The following is a 13,722-nucleotide window of genomic DNA, read 5'->3' on the forward strand; positions in this document are numbered from 1 at the left end:
TGATGTGGTGGCTAGCATTAACACCCTCATGCCCACAATCAAAGGCTGGCATTTGTCAAAAAGAAAAAGGAAAGCATTGAAAGAGATGCTTTTACAGACTCAACTAATCATACAACCCTTTTTTCCCCTTTGGCCTTTTAGTGCCCACACACTGCTTTCTGTCTCTTACCATTTTTCTCCCCAAAGGAAATTTTTATTGCTTTTAGTTGTGTTTCATTTAAATAAAGGTTCATAAAATTCTAACTCTGACGACGTTTAATCGCATAAACACAATCTGAGACATTACTTGGTCTTTTCTCAAGAGAAACATTTGATGCAGGAAACTTCCTCTGTTTTTCATTTAATGCCACTGTTATCTAGCAGAAACAATTACAGAAGTGACACAGATCTCATGTTTTATTTGTCTTTCTAGTAAGTCTTTGTGTAGCTGCTGATACCCTAACATGCTCGAAACGGGTCACATGGTAATAAAGAAATGCAAGATGATGTATCTGTGTTGCCTTTTGAGAACTAAACCAGGACTTTAAACGTGCACAGACCTGTGTACTCACCCTGATGGATTGTCCACCTTGAGAAAAGCCTGGATAACCAGTGGAAACTCGTACTTTACTATGTACAAGTAGCTGGACATGGCTATGAAAGGAGAAAGAGAGAGAGGAGACTGTGAGATTTATACACACGCATGCACATATACAGTAAACAACCAAATCCAGGACACATTCGTCCACTCCAGGGGATTGTGGTTATTATCCTGGAAGCAAATGTCACAGTAAAGAAGAGAATCAGTTCTATTTTTAGTTTTAATAAACATGCACCAAACGCCAAACAGCTCAGGGGCTTTTTCCATCACTGTAGATTTAAGACACAGTTCAGCTTTAAAAAAATATATAAAAAATCATGTTGCACAACAGACTCATTTAATTTCTTTATATTTATTCATAGTAATTAACTAATTATCAGACATCTTGGAATAACCTATAAAAACATTCAATATTTTTCTTAAAGAAAATTATTTATATTTCCAATAATAATCAGCAGATAGTCTGCAATAGAAGTGAAATCCTGGGAGGACAGGTTACTATGATAATGAAGAAACAAAAAAATAACTGTAAAGACCTAGAGTGTAAATGAGAAACAAATAGCATTGCTATCTATCTAAGCCCAGTCACTCTCTCTGCAGACGTGTATACGTGTGCTGTGCCCTTGACAGGTCACAAAACAATACATTGTGTCTCCTGAGACGTAACGTTTGACAATCTCACCTCCAATGTTCTGTAGGGTGATGGCAATGCCGGCAGCCATCTTTCCTGGTGTGCCAAAGGCTCGGAAGCCCAGTTGTTCATAAGCTCTAATGCCTGACAACAAAAGGACAAAGATGTGAATAATAATAAATAAATCAGGTTCTGTTTTATAACATTTATTTGACAGTCATTCAAATTGATTCATTATTAAAATCACTATCAGTAAGTAATATCATGTTACAGTATATGTAAGGTTTGTTTGTATTTCAAGGTAAGCGTGGGGTAAACATTGATTTGGGGAAACAATGTAACCATGGGCTTATACTGTCAATGACAGCCACAACTGATCAAGCACAGCAGACGCTTGGCTATTTTTAGCTTAATGCACACCAGAAATATTTTGGCCAATTAAAATCTCTCAGAGAAGAGTGAGGCAGATGGTTAACAGAGAGAGCAATGTCACATCAGTAAGCACCTCCATCTAACTCAGCTCTTCAATGTAGGCTAAATCTACATTAATCCGGAAACATCTGAAAACTGTGCTTTCGTTTTAAATCGCTTCCCGTCCAAAAGTGTCTCATCTGCACTGAAACATCAGAAAAAGTTACATTCGCTTTCTGTGCATGCGTAAAGCCTCAAAAAAGCTTACTGAAGATGATACACACAGAACAGATACGAGACGTTTTCATGCTGTTTTTCTGACAGGATTATTTTATTTATGAAAATAACTCATCATTCACTGACGCGTCCAGGTCGCACACACTCACAATTGTATGTCTGATCTATAACGCAACAGCTCTCATGTTTTGCCACAAATAGCGATCATGAGTAAATTCGCTTTCATTTTTGAAGGACTGTGATATGTACAAAGTAACACCTCCGTAGCAATAGTGTGAAAGTGCATAGCACATAACATGCACATTACCAGTATTAACACGGATATCTATTGGTATAATAATTGTCACATGACAAAACTTGTGTTTTCCAAAAGCCTCTATTTTCACAGTCCACACTGCGTCGCAAATACAGCGGTAACTAATACTTGTATATCCACTTTGGAGAGCATTGTCAAAAATCTCAGTTTTCCTTGATGAAAATGCAATCTCAGTGTGGATGGAAGGCCAAAAACGGAGAGAAAAAGATGCATTTTCAAACGAAAACGTATCAGTGTGGACATGACCTTAGCTCAGGGTAAAGGTTCGGGAACTGTTTTTAACTATACTGAGGAGAGCCTTAAGCTGGTACCGGGTCAGTGTAATGAAATACTCACCCACAATGCCTGAAGATTTTAGCAGCAGGTGAATGGAGTATGCAGAGAGACCAGCGATAACAGTGAGGAGAATTCTGAAAGACAGAGAAGACAAATTAACTGCAACTGGAACCAAATGTCACTGTCAAGTCTGAGTATGGCTATGTGTTAGATTTATAGAGTTCTTTAAAACAGCCTTTGGTTCAAAAGCACAGTATGGAAAGATTATAGGATCAAAACACGCATGGAATAAGCCCACTCAAGACACAAAGTAATATTCTAGTGTAAAAACAATATATATACATATATATGGGCTAATTATAAGAGCTCAAAAGTCTCAGTAAGGTGGAAAAATACTAGACATCGTAATCACAGGCACATCACAAATAGCACATAAATTCAACAGCACCCTCCAGCTGCCAACATCTGGATAAACATCTCAAGCTGGGAACCCAAAATATGATCTACTGACTCTTTTTCCTCCATCCAAATGCCCTGTTTAGTCCCTTTTCCTAGTTCCAGAATGTCTTGGCATCTATACTGACCAGGCCTAAGCGCCCTCTGCCAAGCACTCAGTTTCAACTCCACACTTTCTTACGTCTTCCATTTTCCTTCTTTTTTTTTCCTAACAACATGGCCAGACTGCAGGAGAAGAAGTCAACGAGTGCAGTTCTGCTAGAAACAGCAGTGCCCTGACTCACATGAGCTCTGAAACGGATATTCAACATAAAAAAAACAGCCTTGACTAACTTTCCACTCATATTTAAACAAGTGGAGCACAACTAGTACAGCTAATCGCTTACATTTAATAACAAATTACACTGGAGTAGGCAACATTGTGAAGGTTGAAAAGCTTTGAAAAATCGAAGACAGAACATGCGATTTGTTCACCAGCTGCAGTGTGTCAATGGAGGCAGCTGGCTTGAATGAATGTGATCAGTTCAGTATCTAATCATCTTCTTTAGCAGCTGATTGTGATGAGATATTTAATATCATCTAAACTCAAAAAGTCACAGGAAAAAGTTATTAATTTAGCATTTATATCTGCTCCAAAAGCTTCCTAACTGAAATGAAATCTCGCTCTCACTATTGACTGATTGGGAACACTCAACTTTTACACTGGGCTCGTTTGCTGCTGTCCGAGCCCGAGCGCGATTGTTCCCGGTGCTGCCCGCAGCGTTGGTCTGCTTTCACAGTCAATCGTTGTATCAAACCCTGGTGCGTTTGCAGTCACCTTACGTCATAGCAAATGCACACGGAAAACACATGGAGAACACAACGCGACTGAGCATAGTTGTAATTTTTTTGTTTGTTATTTTGGTGCTATTATGCACAGCATAATTTTAATTATGTAATTTTAATAAATTTAATTTGGACTTTTAGGATTGTGTGGAATCAACCTCTGCTCTCTAGTGTGTTGAGGAAACAATGATATCGACAGTGTTACGGATGCGCGGGATACTTTACTTCCTGAACAAGTGCACACCCGAGTCCGTGTTGCTAGCACATTTACGCGAACTGCGCCACAGTTCGGGAGCAACCGAACTCAGACCACCTTCTCCAGGTAGTTTCAGGTTCGGTACCCCAGTGTGCACTAGATGACAGCGTTCACATTAGTGATTTTTCATGCGAACCGTGCCCTGCTCCACACTAAACTGCCAGTGTGAAAGCCCCCTTAAATGACTTGGATGAATAGAATCGAACATGACTTGCAAAAGGTTCCGTAGTTATAGCCATTATTAGTTTTTTCCCTTCTCATAGCACCACCACGTGGCCAAACTGAGACCAGATCAGACCAGAGTTTGGCATCAATATCTCATTCTGTTCAAAAGTTATAGCCATTTTAGTGAAAGTGGCCCTGCCCCTTTTAAAAGTTTTGGCTTCCCTTTGTGATGGTCAGTCAAAAGTTCTACGTTTTAATATATATATATATATATATAATTGATATTCATTGTCCAGAGAAGTATTTCTGCACTGGTTCGGTTTAAGTCTGGTGAAAAACCTAGGACTAATAGTTCACAAAATAGTTTTTTTAAATAATCCAAATTACCCAGAATTTTTGCCAGGCTCACAAGCAAATCTTGCATGCATGCATTTTGTCCAATGTAAGCCAAGGATTCCAACAGCATAAGATACTTGAGCCTGCGACTGACAGTTTAGGAGTTATGAGCGATTACATACTTTTGACTGCTGTAGCGCCCCCATCAGGTCGATTAGGGCGAGCCTTGGTGACGTTGTAGACAGTGTGAGTACTTCCATCTCTCCAAGATTCAGCACTACATGCTTGAATGCCTAATAAAATCTTTTGTAACATTATTAAACTCTGACTTAAAATATTTTTTTTTAATTATCCAAAAAACTCAACAAAAAAAAAATCCAAAAATTATAAAAAATACTCTTGAAATGTAGCGATATTTATGATAATAATATATAAAACAATATTATCAATATTTCTGTTGATTAATTTCAGCACAGAATAAAATTAATAATCAACAGCTCTCTCAAAAAAAAAAACTAATTATAATTTTTTTAAGAGTGTTAAATCTGAGCTCAAGACCAGTCTTGAATGCTGTGGTGCTAGAACGCCTTAATTTAGTATCTCACACAATTTATCCCAGAGTGTCTGGACGTGTTTTTACATTTATTAAAGGCTGTTTATCCAAGTGGCTTCATCAGATCTAAATTAATGGAGCAAATGGAGGAAGAAGTGGATGACTAGAAGCACAATTTTAAATGAGACTCGAACAGCACTCTTGTCAAAGATTATTTTAACTGAGAAAGAATATATATATACATTTAACTGAGCATGGTGCTACAGCAAATCATCATATCATTATCAGATATTCAGTTTTATTTTTGCATATCTACTTTGTATGACAATTCTTGCTCTCACTTTCCCGTTTTGAGACTTGACTCATAAACATGTCTTTATAATTCCAGGAACATGAAATAAACGCATATCCTTGAGAAATAACATTTCCCGGTAAGCCACAGGAAGCTGAATTTCAAAGCAAAGGTTTTTTTGTTTGTCATTATCAAAGCCAATTAATGGAGTCCCCAGATATGTTTAGACTAACTTAGATAATACGACTGTCCCAGATGTTTCTCCTAAAATTTCTTAAAAATAGAAACAAATATATATAAATACATCAGTATGATGACATATATCTGATGGGAGTTTATTGATATCTTTTCCTAAACTCCAGAATAGACAAATTTGAAATCTGTGAGCAGTTTGCTCTCCATTCAATGTCACTCCTGTAAGAAAAGAGGAATAGAAATGCTGGATATTCATAAGTTATCCTTGTTTTTGATGTTATGTCGTGAATTCCCTCTCGCCTCTAGGGAACCACTGCCAAGATTCAAAGTGACACAAGTCAAACCCACAACTCAACAAAACCCAACATCAACATTTCTGAATCTTTCCTCTATCTATATACACCATATCCAACAATAATCAGCAGAGATGTTCCATGTCAAATTTATGATAGTATATACAGTACAAAATGCTCATCATAAAAGCCATAAAGCATACAGATGAATACAAAGAAAATGTTTTTATACTAGCATAGAGACTCCACAATGATGTCCTTATAGCAAGGTGTAAGAAACTTCCATAAATCTTATGAATTCATTCCCAAGAGTTGCCCCGTTATTGAAAGAAATAGTAGCTGCATTATTAAATGGTGTCTGGGATTGATTTATGAGTAGCCCGAAGCCACAATCTGCACTGGAGAAACACTGCTCTCAGATCAGACAGGTACCACATGTAGAGAATCGGGAGTATGGAAAGATCAAGTATGCCAGATATCGCAGAACCCCAGTCACGCCAAATAGCTCAAACCCAAAGCCCTTTCAGAAAGAAAAATTAAAAATCCTCTGTACATTGCTAAACCAAGATCAAAAGGATTGACAGGTTTTCATAAAGCGTGTACAACCTAATCTTCACGATCACAGCAGAGAGCCCACGCTAAGTAGCACAGACCATTAGATCAGAACTACTGTAGACGACAGACCCTTAGTTAACAAAAGTAATACAGTGTGCCTGGCGTGAACATGGGAGCTCCCGTGGAAAGTGAGAGTCTTGGTACAGCCCGCTCAGCTCTACTAAAGGTCAATCAGGACACAAATCTCTCTGACATTCTGACTTTTCTAATAAAGGCTGCTTTACTAGAGGATTAATACAGCAGCAGTACCAGTACACAGAACGGGAATTAACACAGATCATAACAAACTGTAGGGAAGACGTGACATTTAAGAAATTTCGCTGAATAATAGTATTCATTTCTTTCTTTCTTTCTTTAAAGGAAAAATTACAAGAAAAATGTCAAGGAGTCAAAAAGTAGGGGTCCAGAATCTCCTTATTAAAGGAATAGTACTCTTTCAGAATAAAAAAAAAAATAATAATTTCTTTATTTTTTCAGTCGGAAAGAAAGTAAGTTTAAGTTCAAATAAAATTTTTGAGGAAAGAATTGCAGGATTTTTCTTTATTTATAGTGGACTTCAATGGGGATCAGTGGGTTGAAGGTCCAAATTACAGCTTCCGTGCAGCTTGAAATGACTCTACATGATCCCAGCCGAGGAATACGGGTCTTATCTAGTGAAACAATTGGTCATTTTCTAAAAAATAAAATTTAAATGTATATACTTTGAACCACAAATGCTCATCGTGCACTAGCCTGACCTCATGCATAACGTAATCAGGCACACATGAGGTAGGCAGATGTACCGAACCAGTACTTTCAAAGAAGAAAGTAAAACACCCTTTACGAAAAAACTAAAAAACAACAACGTTATCAGACAATTTTGAAGTTGGAGGAGAAAATGTATTTTTTGCCCTACCCATTTGTGTTTAAAAAGTATTTTTAGAAAATGATCGACAGTTTCACTAGACAAGACCCTTATTCCTCGGCTTGTATTGTATAGAGCTCTTTAAAGCTGTATTGAAACTATAATTTCGACCTTTAACCCGTTGGCTGCCGTTGAAGTCCACTATACAGAGAAAAATCTTGAAACATCTTTTTCCGCAAAACGTAATTTCTTTTTGACTGAAGAAAGAAGGACATGAGATTCTTGGATAACAATTTATTCTGGAAGTAAACTAATTCTTTAAGGGTTGTGCAAGTTAAAGCAAGTACTTCACAAGCATTCATTAACATTATCAGTTATACTAATTTAACAGCATGATGATAATTCAATTGCACATTAATACACACCACAATAAACTCATTAGGATACATATTCAGCAAGAAATACGATGGCTTTCATTCTCAATAAAATATCAACATTTATGTTTCAATTCTGGCTCTAATGTTTCCCCACAGAGTGGTTTAGGATGCTATCAAATGCATGATTTTATTAATTGTAGTTTAAAGTGGATTATCTATTCTCCATTAAGCCATTTCCTACAATCTGAATGCACAGAGTTTGACCTAAAACTGTAACTTACACAAAGAGGACAATGCCCGTGTTAGCCATTGCATACGCTAATCCCAGAATTCCACTTCCCATGATGGCGTTTCCCAAGTTGAAGACAGACATCCCAAAAGAAGTCTTTCCCTCAAACTAAAAAGAAACACAGAATCCACACATTTACATCGGAAAAATATCATGATCTTGACACACTGTCACAAATTGACACACATGAAATCTTACCAAAAGCTCAACTTACATCCGTGAAGTGAGGGGTTTTCTTGTCATCTGTGTTGGACAGGAACTCTGAGCTTTCTGCCAGGTTTGCCTCTGCATTACCTGGAGTCCTGTCGGTACTAAAGACACACATAACACCCATGAGGGATTGACTGGCAGTGCATCACAGATAACTTACTGAAGGGGTTAATGCCACCAAAACACTGATTTACGATGGGTGCTTTGCTTTATTTACAGGTGCATGATGTGCAGCTGCAGAGAACTACTGTTTTGTTTGCTAATGATTTTGCTCTCTGCATGACATACAGTACCTGGCATTTTCAGTGCTATTTGGTACAAGTTCCCTACAGAGCAGTGTCGGAGCCGCATCCACGAAAGCACAAGAGACAGGGAAATCATGATGAACACACCCGTAGAAAAAACACTACTGAAGGCATGTGGCAACAAGGAGAAAGTGATGTCTAGTTGAAAAACATTTCATTTGCTTTTGTGAAGACGAGCGGATCTTCTACATGCAGGGTGATTTTGTTATGCATATAAAAGAACATACAGCTGTTTCTTCAACTATAGGCACTTTTAAGTCTTGCAAAGAAAATAAATTACATTCAAAAACACTTTTTGCTTTCTCAATAATAATTTTAAATACACATAATTAAAGGATACTGTCACACATTTTGCACAGACATCAATTACAGCTGAATCTTCTCCCACTGTTTACCTTGATGTATACCCTGATGTTTACCTTGGTTTACCATCTCAAGCCTGCTCTTTACTGTTAAAAAAAAAACTGTTAGTTGAATTTTTTTGTTGTATTCTAATAGAAATTATAGCATAATTGCGGGACTGCATTAATTTGACTAAAATATAATTTAAATGCAAAAGCTTCATTCATCTTCGGAACACAATTTAAGATATTTTGGATGAAAACCGGGAGGCTTGTGACTGTCCCATAGACTGCTTAAATTGTGTTCCGAAGACGAACAAAGCTTTTGCAGGTTTGGATCGACATGGGGGTAAGTGATTAATGACACATTTTTAATTTGGCGTGGGGTTTTCATTTTCTGTTTCAAAATTCTGTCATTAATTGCTCACCCTCATGTCGCTTCAAACCCGCAAGACCTTAGTTCATCTTCAGAAAGTCGTGCAGGTATGGAACAACATGAGGGTGAGTAATTAATCATTTTCATATAACCCCCAAAAAAAACTAAATTAGTTGTAATGAAAAATATATAGTAAAGCTCCTGTAGTTGAAGAAACATCCATACACATTAATTTGCAGAAAAACATCTACACAATCACAGACACGTTGGGGCTTTGAACATGAGAGCATATCATCAGTGCTACTGAATGTGCTCAGTGATGTCTGAACTGTGCTATTCAGTGACATTTAGGACTGTTATGAAGAACACGCTTCACCTTATTAAGATGACATGACTGGATGCTTTAATGCTAGCTGGAAGATACTGCAAAAACACACACTAATGTTCACACATACTGTATATATGCACTAAACGTATATAAAGCTTAAGGCACCCCTAATATAGACTCAAGGAGTAACATATACTGAAAATGTATTACTAAATATATAAACATTGGATGAATGACAATAAACCATCCTTAACCAGACGGACATTATATTGCACCCTTGAGCGAATACTTACTGAGCTGCATCTTCTGATTGGATTTTTATTGCAGTCACAGTAGTCTCCTCTACAGCTCCGTGGCCCTTCCCGTTGGGGATAGCGTTCATCTCTGCGGGCTCCATGCTTTCAGAGTGATTCTTTTCGGCCTTCAAGTGTGCGAGTGTGAGAGAGGAAGATCTATAGAGAAACTTTGTGTCTGTCCCTTATTTCCCTATAAGAAAAGGATGCAAAAACAGTGCATATTAATCCCAGCTTGTTTAAAGAACACATGATATGTTCATATGTGTAAAATGGAGCAGTGAAGTATTATGTAAGACCTTGAAATAACATATGATGTGAACCTCAATGCCTGAAACACACTATACGTAGGTACATGAACATCTACACAAGTTCAATTTAAGGTTGTTGCTTTCTGAAATTTGAATAGTTTGAAGACACTTTTTCTAGTTAGTAAAAGTTAGTTAAACTGAATATATCTTTGAAATGCTACATCAGCAATATCCCATTTGGTTTAAAGCCACAAGCGTTTAAAGGTAACTTTATCAATCCAATTCAGTTACAGAATTTAAAATGAACTTAAAGCAGAACTGCAATTCAAATTTGAGTAAAAGGAAGGAGATTTATTTCTACACCAGATACTAGCAGTCCTACACAACCAAATACAACAGAGCTGATTATAAAGACAAATTTCCAGCAGTAAACTGATTCCCTGGTCTATTTTTGCCATATTCAAAGCACCTTTTAATCTAAAACCCACCGCACGATTTTAGCAATCCTATAAGATCATTGCATATCATACTGTGCGACATGGATCTAATAAAATTGGCCACGAACATGCATGTAGACTGTACAATGATGACACCTATTGACTCAATACTCAATACAATACGATGCACGTTACTATAGAATAAAACGGCATGTTACTATAGAATAAAACGTCACCAGCATGTGCTAGTGGTAAACAAAAAGAGCATGATAAATCACACTTTAGGAGTTGTATTTTTATGTGTGCTGAAATAAATGGAAGCTGCAAAAAAAGAATGGGATAAAACCTTGAGGTAAGCAGTTTTATGTTTTAGCGCCATGTTGCATTGACTTCATGATGCATTTGTATTGGTTGTTCAGTAAACGTGGATCATACCAGCAGACACACTGTGCGATGATCATGCTGTATCGTAGGCTATCTTTGGTCATGATACAGGTCTTTGAACCTCTCTCACTGTACGACACAGGACCACCGATTTAGGAGCCACGATCACACAAATCGCCACAATCTTTTGTCTGGGACAGCCGAAATTCATGCAGTGTGTTTGGGGCTTAACACTTCTGGCATAAAGGACAAATGGATTTTTTGACACCTGGCATCTGGTGTGACGTGGTGTTAAAATAAAATAATAAAAAATTAATTTAAATAATCTAATACATTTATATAGCTGTAACAAAATAGTTTTTTTTTATACAAAAATTAAGTATATATATATATGTATATATATATATATATATATATATATATATATATATATATATATATATATATATATATATATATATATATATATATATATATATATATATATATATATATATATATATATATATATATATATATATATATATATATATATAGGCCTTACAGGCTTCTCTGTATTTCTCTCATGTGTTTCTTACAAAACAGCTCCATCAAACCTCTGCCACTGCCAAATGAACTTTGCAAAACAACCAATAACCTTTTGCACCGATACCATACATCTGAATAAGTTCGTCACTTTCCTGACTTTACTGAGAGGAGTTGTTGTCGCTTTGCTCCTTTCACTATATGGCTCCTGATGTTTTTGTGGTCTCTTCCTGCCTTCATTGGTGCCTGACTCCCTGTGGCTGCTTATGATGGACCTGTTGGAGTGCTGAGTACTGAAAGCACAAGCTGACATGCGTCTCCAGGCTCCCGTTTGGCCCCTGGTATTCCCAATCCTGGTCTGAAAAGAACGAGCCCTAGTATCACATTAGTTACAAAGCATAAACAGAAGAAGAGGGGAAGAGGAGGGGAGGGAACCTACAAACCAGCGGGCCCATTGAGGAAGGCCATGAAAGCCAGCAGAACCAGCTATGACCAGCTCAGATCCAGTTCTGGCCCTCTTTGTCCATTCATCTCACTTTTTTTTTTACAGCTTTCTTCCCATTCCTTTGCTTTTAATTAGGAGAAGCTTAACATAACAGTCATGCTCTCTTCATGCTTGAAACTCTGGGCTGGCATAACCTCAAGTTCCCCCTTTTTATCCTCCTGCTCCCTCGCTACGCCCCGCAAACGTGAATTAATAATCGAGCAGAAACGAATCGGTGTGAACTCTGGGAAGATAAACTCTGGTTCATCCAGCGAGATGCCACGTTACTCGGCTTGCTGTGCAGCCACGGAGAGAGCAATGTGGTTGGGCAGCAAAGCGCAGTATGCAATTGTGCATGCTGTGTGGTTTCCTGGGAACAGGGTTGGAGGAACAGAAGGGTGATTGTGCCAGGCGTCATTATACCAGTGGGGCCTCCTCGGCTCGAACTCGCCAGGGCACTCGAAGGGCTGAAAAGGTAATTCATCGGGCTCCCTAATTCCAAAAAACGGTGAACCTTAAATTTGGGAATGTCTCATGAAATGGGAAGCGGACCTATGATGGGGTCAGAGGTCTGTGTCAAGATGCTGAATGGAGGACCAGCCTGTCATTCATGCACTGCACTAATCAGACAGACACTGGACTGACCTTACCAAATAAATTGTTACACCTGATTGGCCGAAAAAGTTCAAGATTTGGGCGGAGTCAATTGAGTTAACCGCAACAGGTCCCATTGTCGCATATTCAAACGTGTAATAGCAGCTGTGTTTACTCTGTGCCGGGAAACATACTGTATGACGACTTTCAACCGGGTCTGAAAAACACCAACAGAATTTGTTTTCTCGATGTCTGGCAGCTCCTAAACACACTGGGGAAGAAACAGCTTTGCCAACTGGGTCATAGCTTAAGTTTCTTGAATAATGAGAAGTTTATTCATGGATTAAATACTCCACGCAGCCTGCTTTCAATTGTGCATTGAGATTAAACTCGCTAGTACAGACGCACACTTCCAAAGAGTAATAACATCGCCTCCCTGCTGACGTAACGATCTCCCACTATCTCAAAAAGAGGCTGGGACATGCTCATCTGTACTCATTATGTCTGCGTGACTTCGAACAGTCACATGCAAAAAAGCATGAGCGCTGCATTAGTCGTGACATGATGTGGTGTTGTCAGGAGCTGATTTAGCTCTGTGTCTGTGAAAAGCACTTATTAGAAGTGATGCAGTGACACATCAGTGCTCATTAAAAACAGCCTAAGTGTCCATAAATTACTGTTATTAAGACTGGTGCATCCCTCTCTGTCACAGGATTCAACGGCAGCGAAAATTTGAGTGTGACTAGGAATGGATTAGAGCCAGAGGTGGAAAGAATGAGATTTAGAGCAAGAGGGATTCACATTTCATATTATCAGAAGAAAGTGTAAGATTATTGTGGGTGGTTGTCAGGATGTTGCTACGCAGTCACTCTGTTCTGTAAGGTTGGCTCTGATAGACTATCCATTCTTAAGCCCCGTTCACACCAAGCACGATAACTATAAAGATAACAATAAAGATATAGTTCTAAAAATCATTCTCAGTATTAAAGAATAGCAGAGTCCACACTACAACTATAACAATAAAGGCACAGAGAAACGATATCATTGGAATAATTTTCAAAACATTTTTTTTTCCAGCTGATGAACGATAGAAACATTCACATCCAATCAGAATCCATCCTGCTATGACGAGCTCGAGGATTTAAAGCGACAGACGCACGTGTGCCCAGAATAAACAGACGATATCGTTCACTGGTGTGGACGCTAATATCGTAATCTTTATAGTTATCTTTATAGTTATCGTTCTT

At 38.0% G+C, this 13,722-nt stretch overlaps 1 protein-coding gene across 2 annotated transcripts in view; it reads right to left on the reverse strand.

Annotated features, from left to right (window-relative positions):
- The window catches only part of LOC127968541 (sodium-coupled neutral amino acid transporter 3), a 40,536-nt gene that overhangs the window by 13,907 nt on the left and 12,907 nt on the right, over positions 1-13,722 (reverse strand). The window contains exons 2-8 of one of the 2 annotated variants that reach the window (XM_052569824.1): positions 9,801-9,993; positions 8,451-8,483; positions 8,162-8,258; positions 7,940-8,055; positions 2,512-2,585; positions 1,263-1,355; positions 552-633 (exon numbers count right to left, since the gene is read on the reverse strand). In XM_052569824.1, coding sequence (XP_052425784.1) covers positions 552-633; positions 1,263-1,355; positions 2,512-2,585; positions 7,940-8,055; positions 8,162-8,258; positions 8,451-8,483; positions 9,801-9,904 — 599 coding nt within the window. In that variant the 5' untranslated portion in view covers positions 9,905-9,993. The remainder of the gene's footprint in view (positions 1-551; positions 634-1,262; positions 1,356-2,511; positions 2,586-7,939; positions 8,056-8,161; positions 8,259-8,450; positions 8,484-9,800; positions 9,994-13,722) is intronic. The other variant, XM_052569825.1, reaches the window with a different exon arrangement.

The sequence above is a fragment of the Carassius gibelio genome, chromosome B11, assembly GCF_023724105.1.
Source record: "Carassius gibelio isolate Cgi1373 ecotype wild population from Czech Republic chromosome B11, carGib1.2-hapl.c, whole genome shotgun sequence".
NCBI lineage: Eukaryota > Metazoa > Chordata > Actinopteri > Cypriniformes > Cyprinidae > Carassius > Carassius gibelio.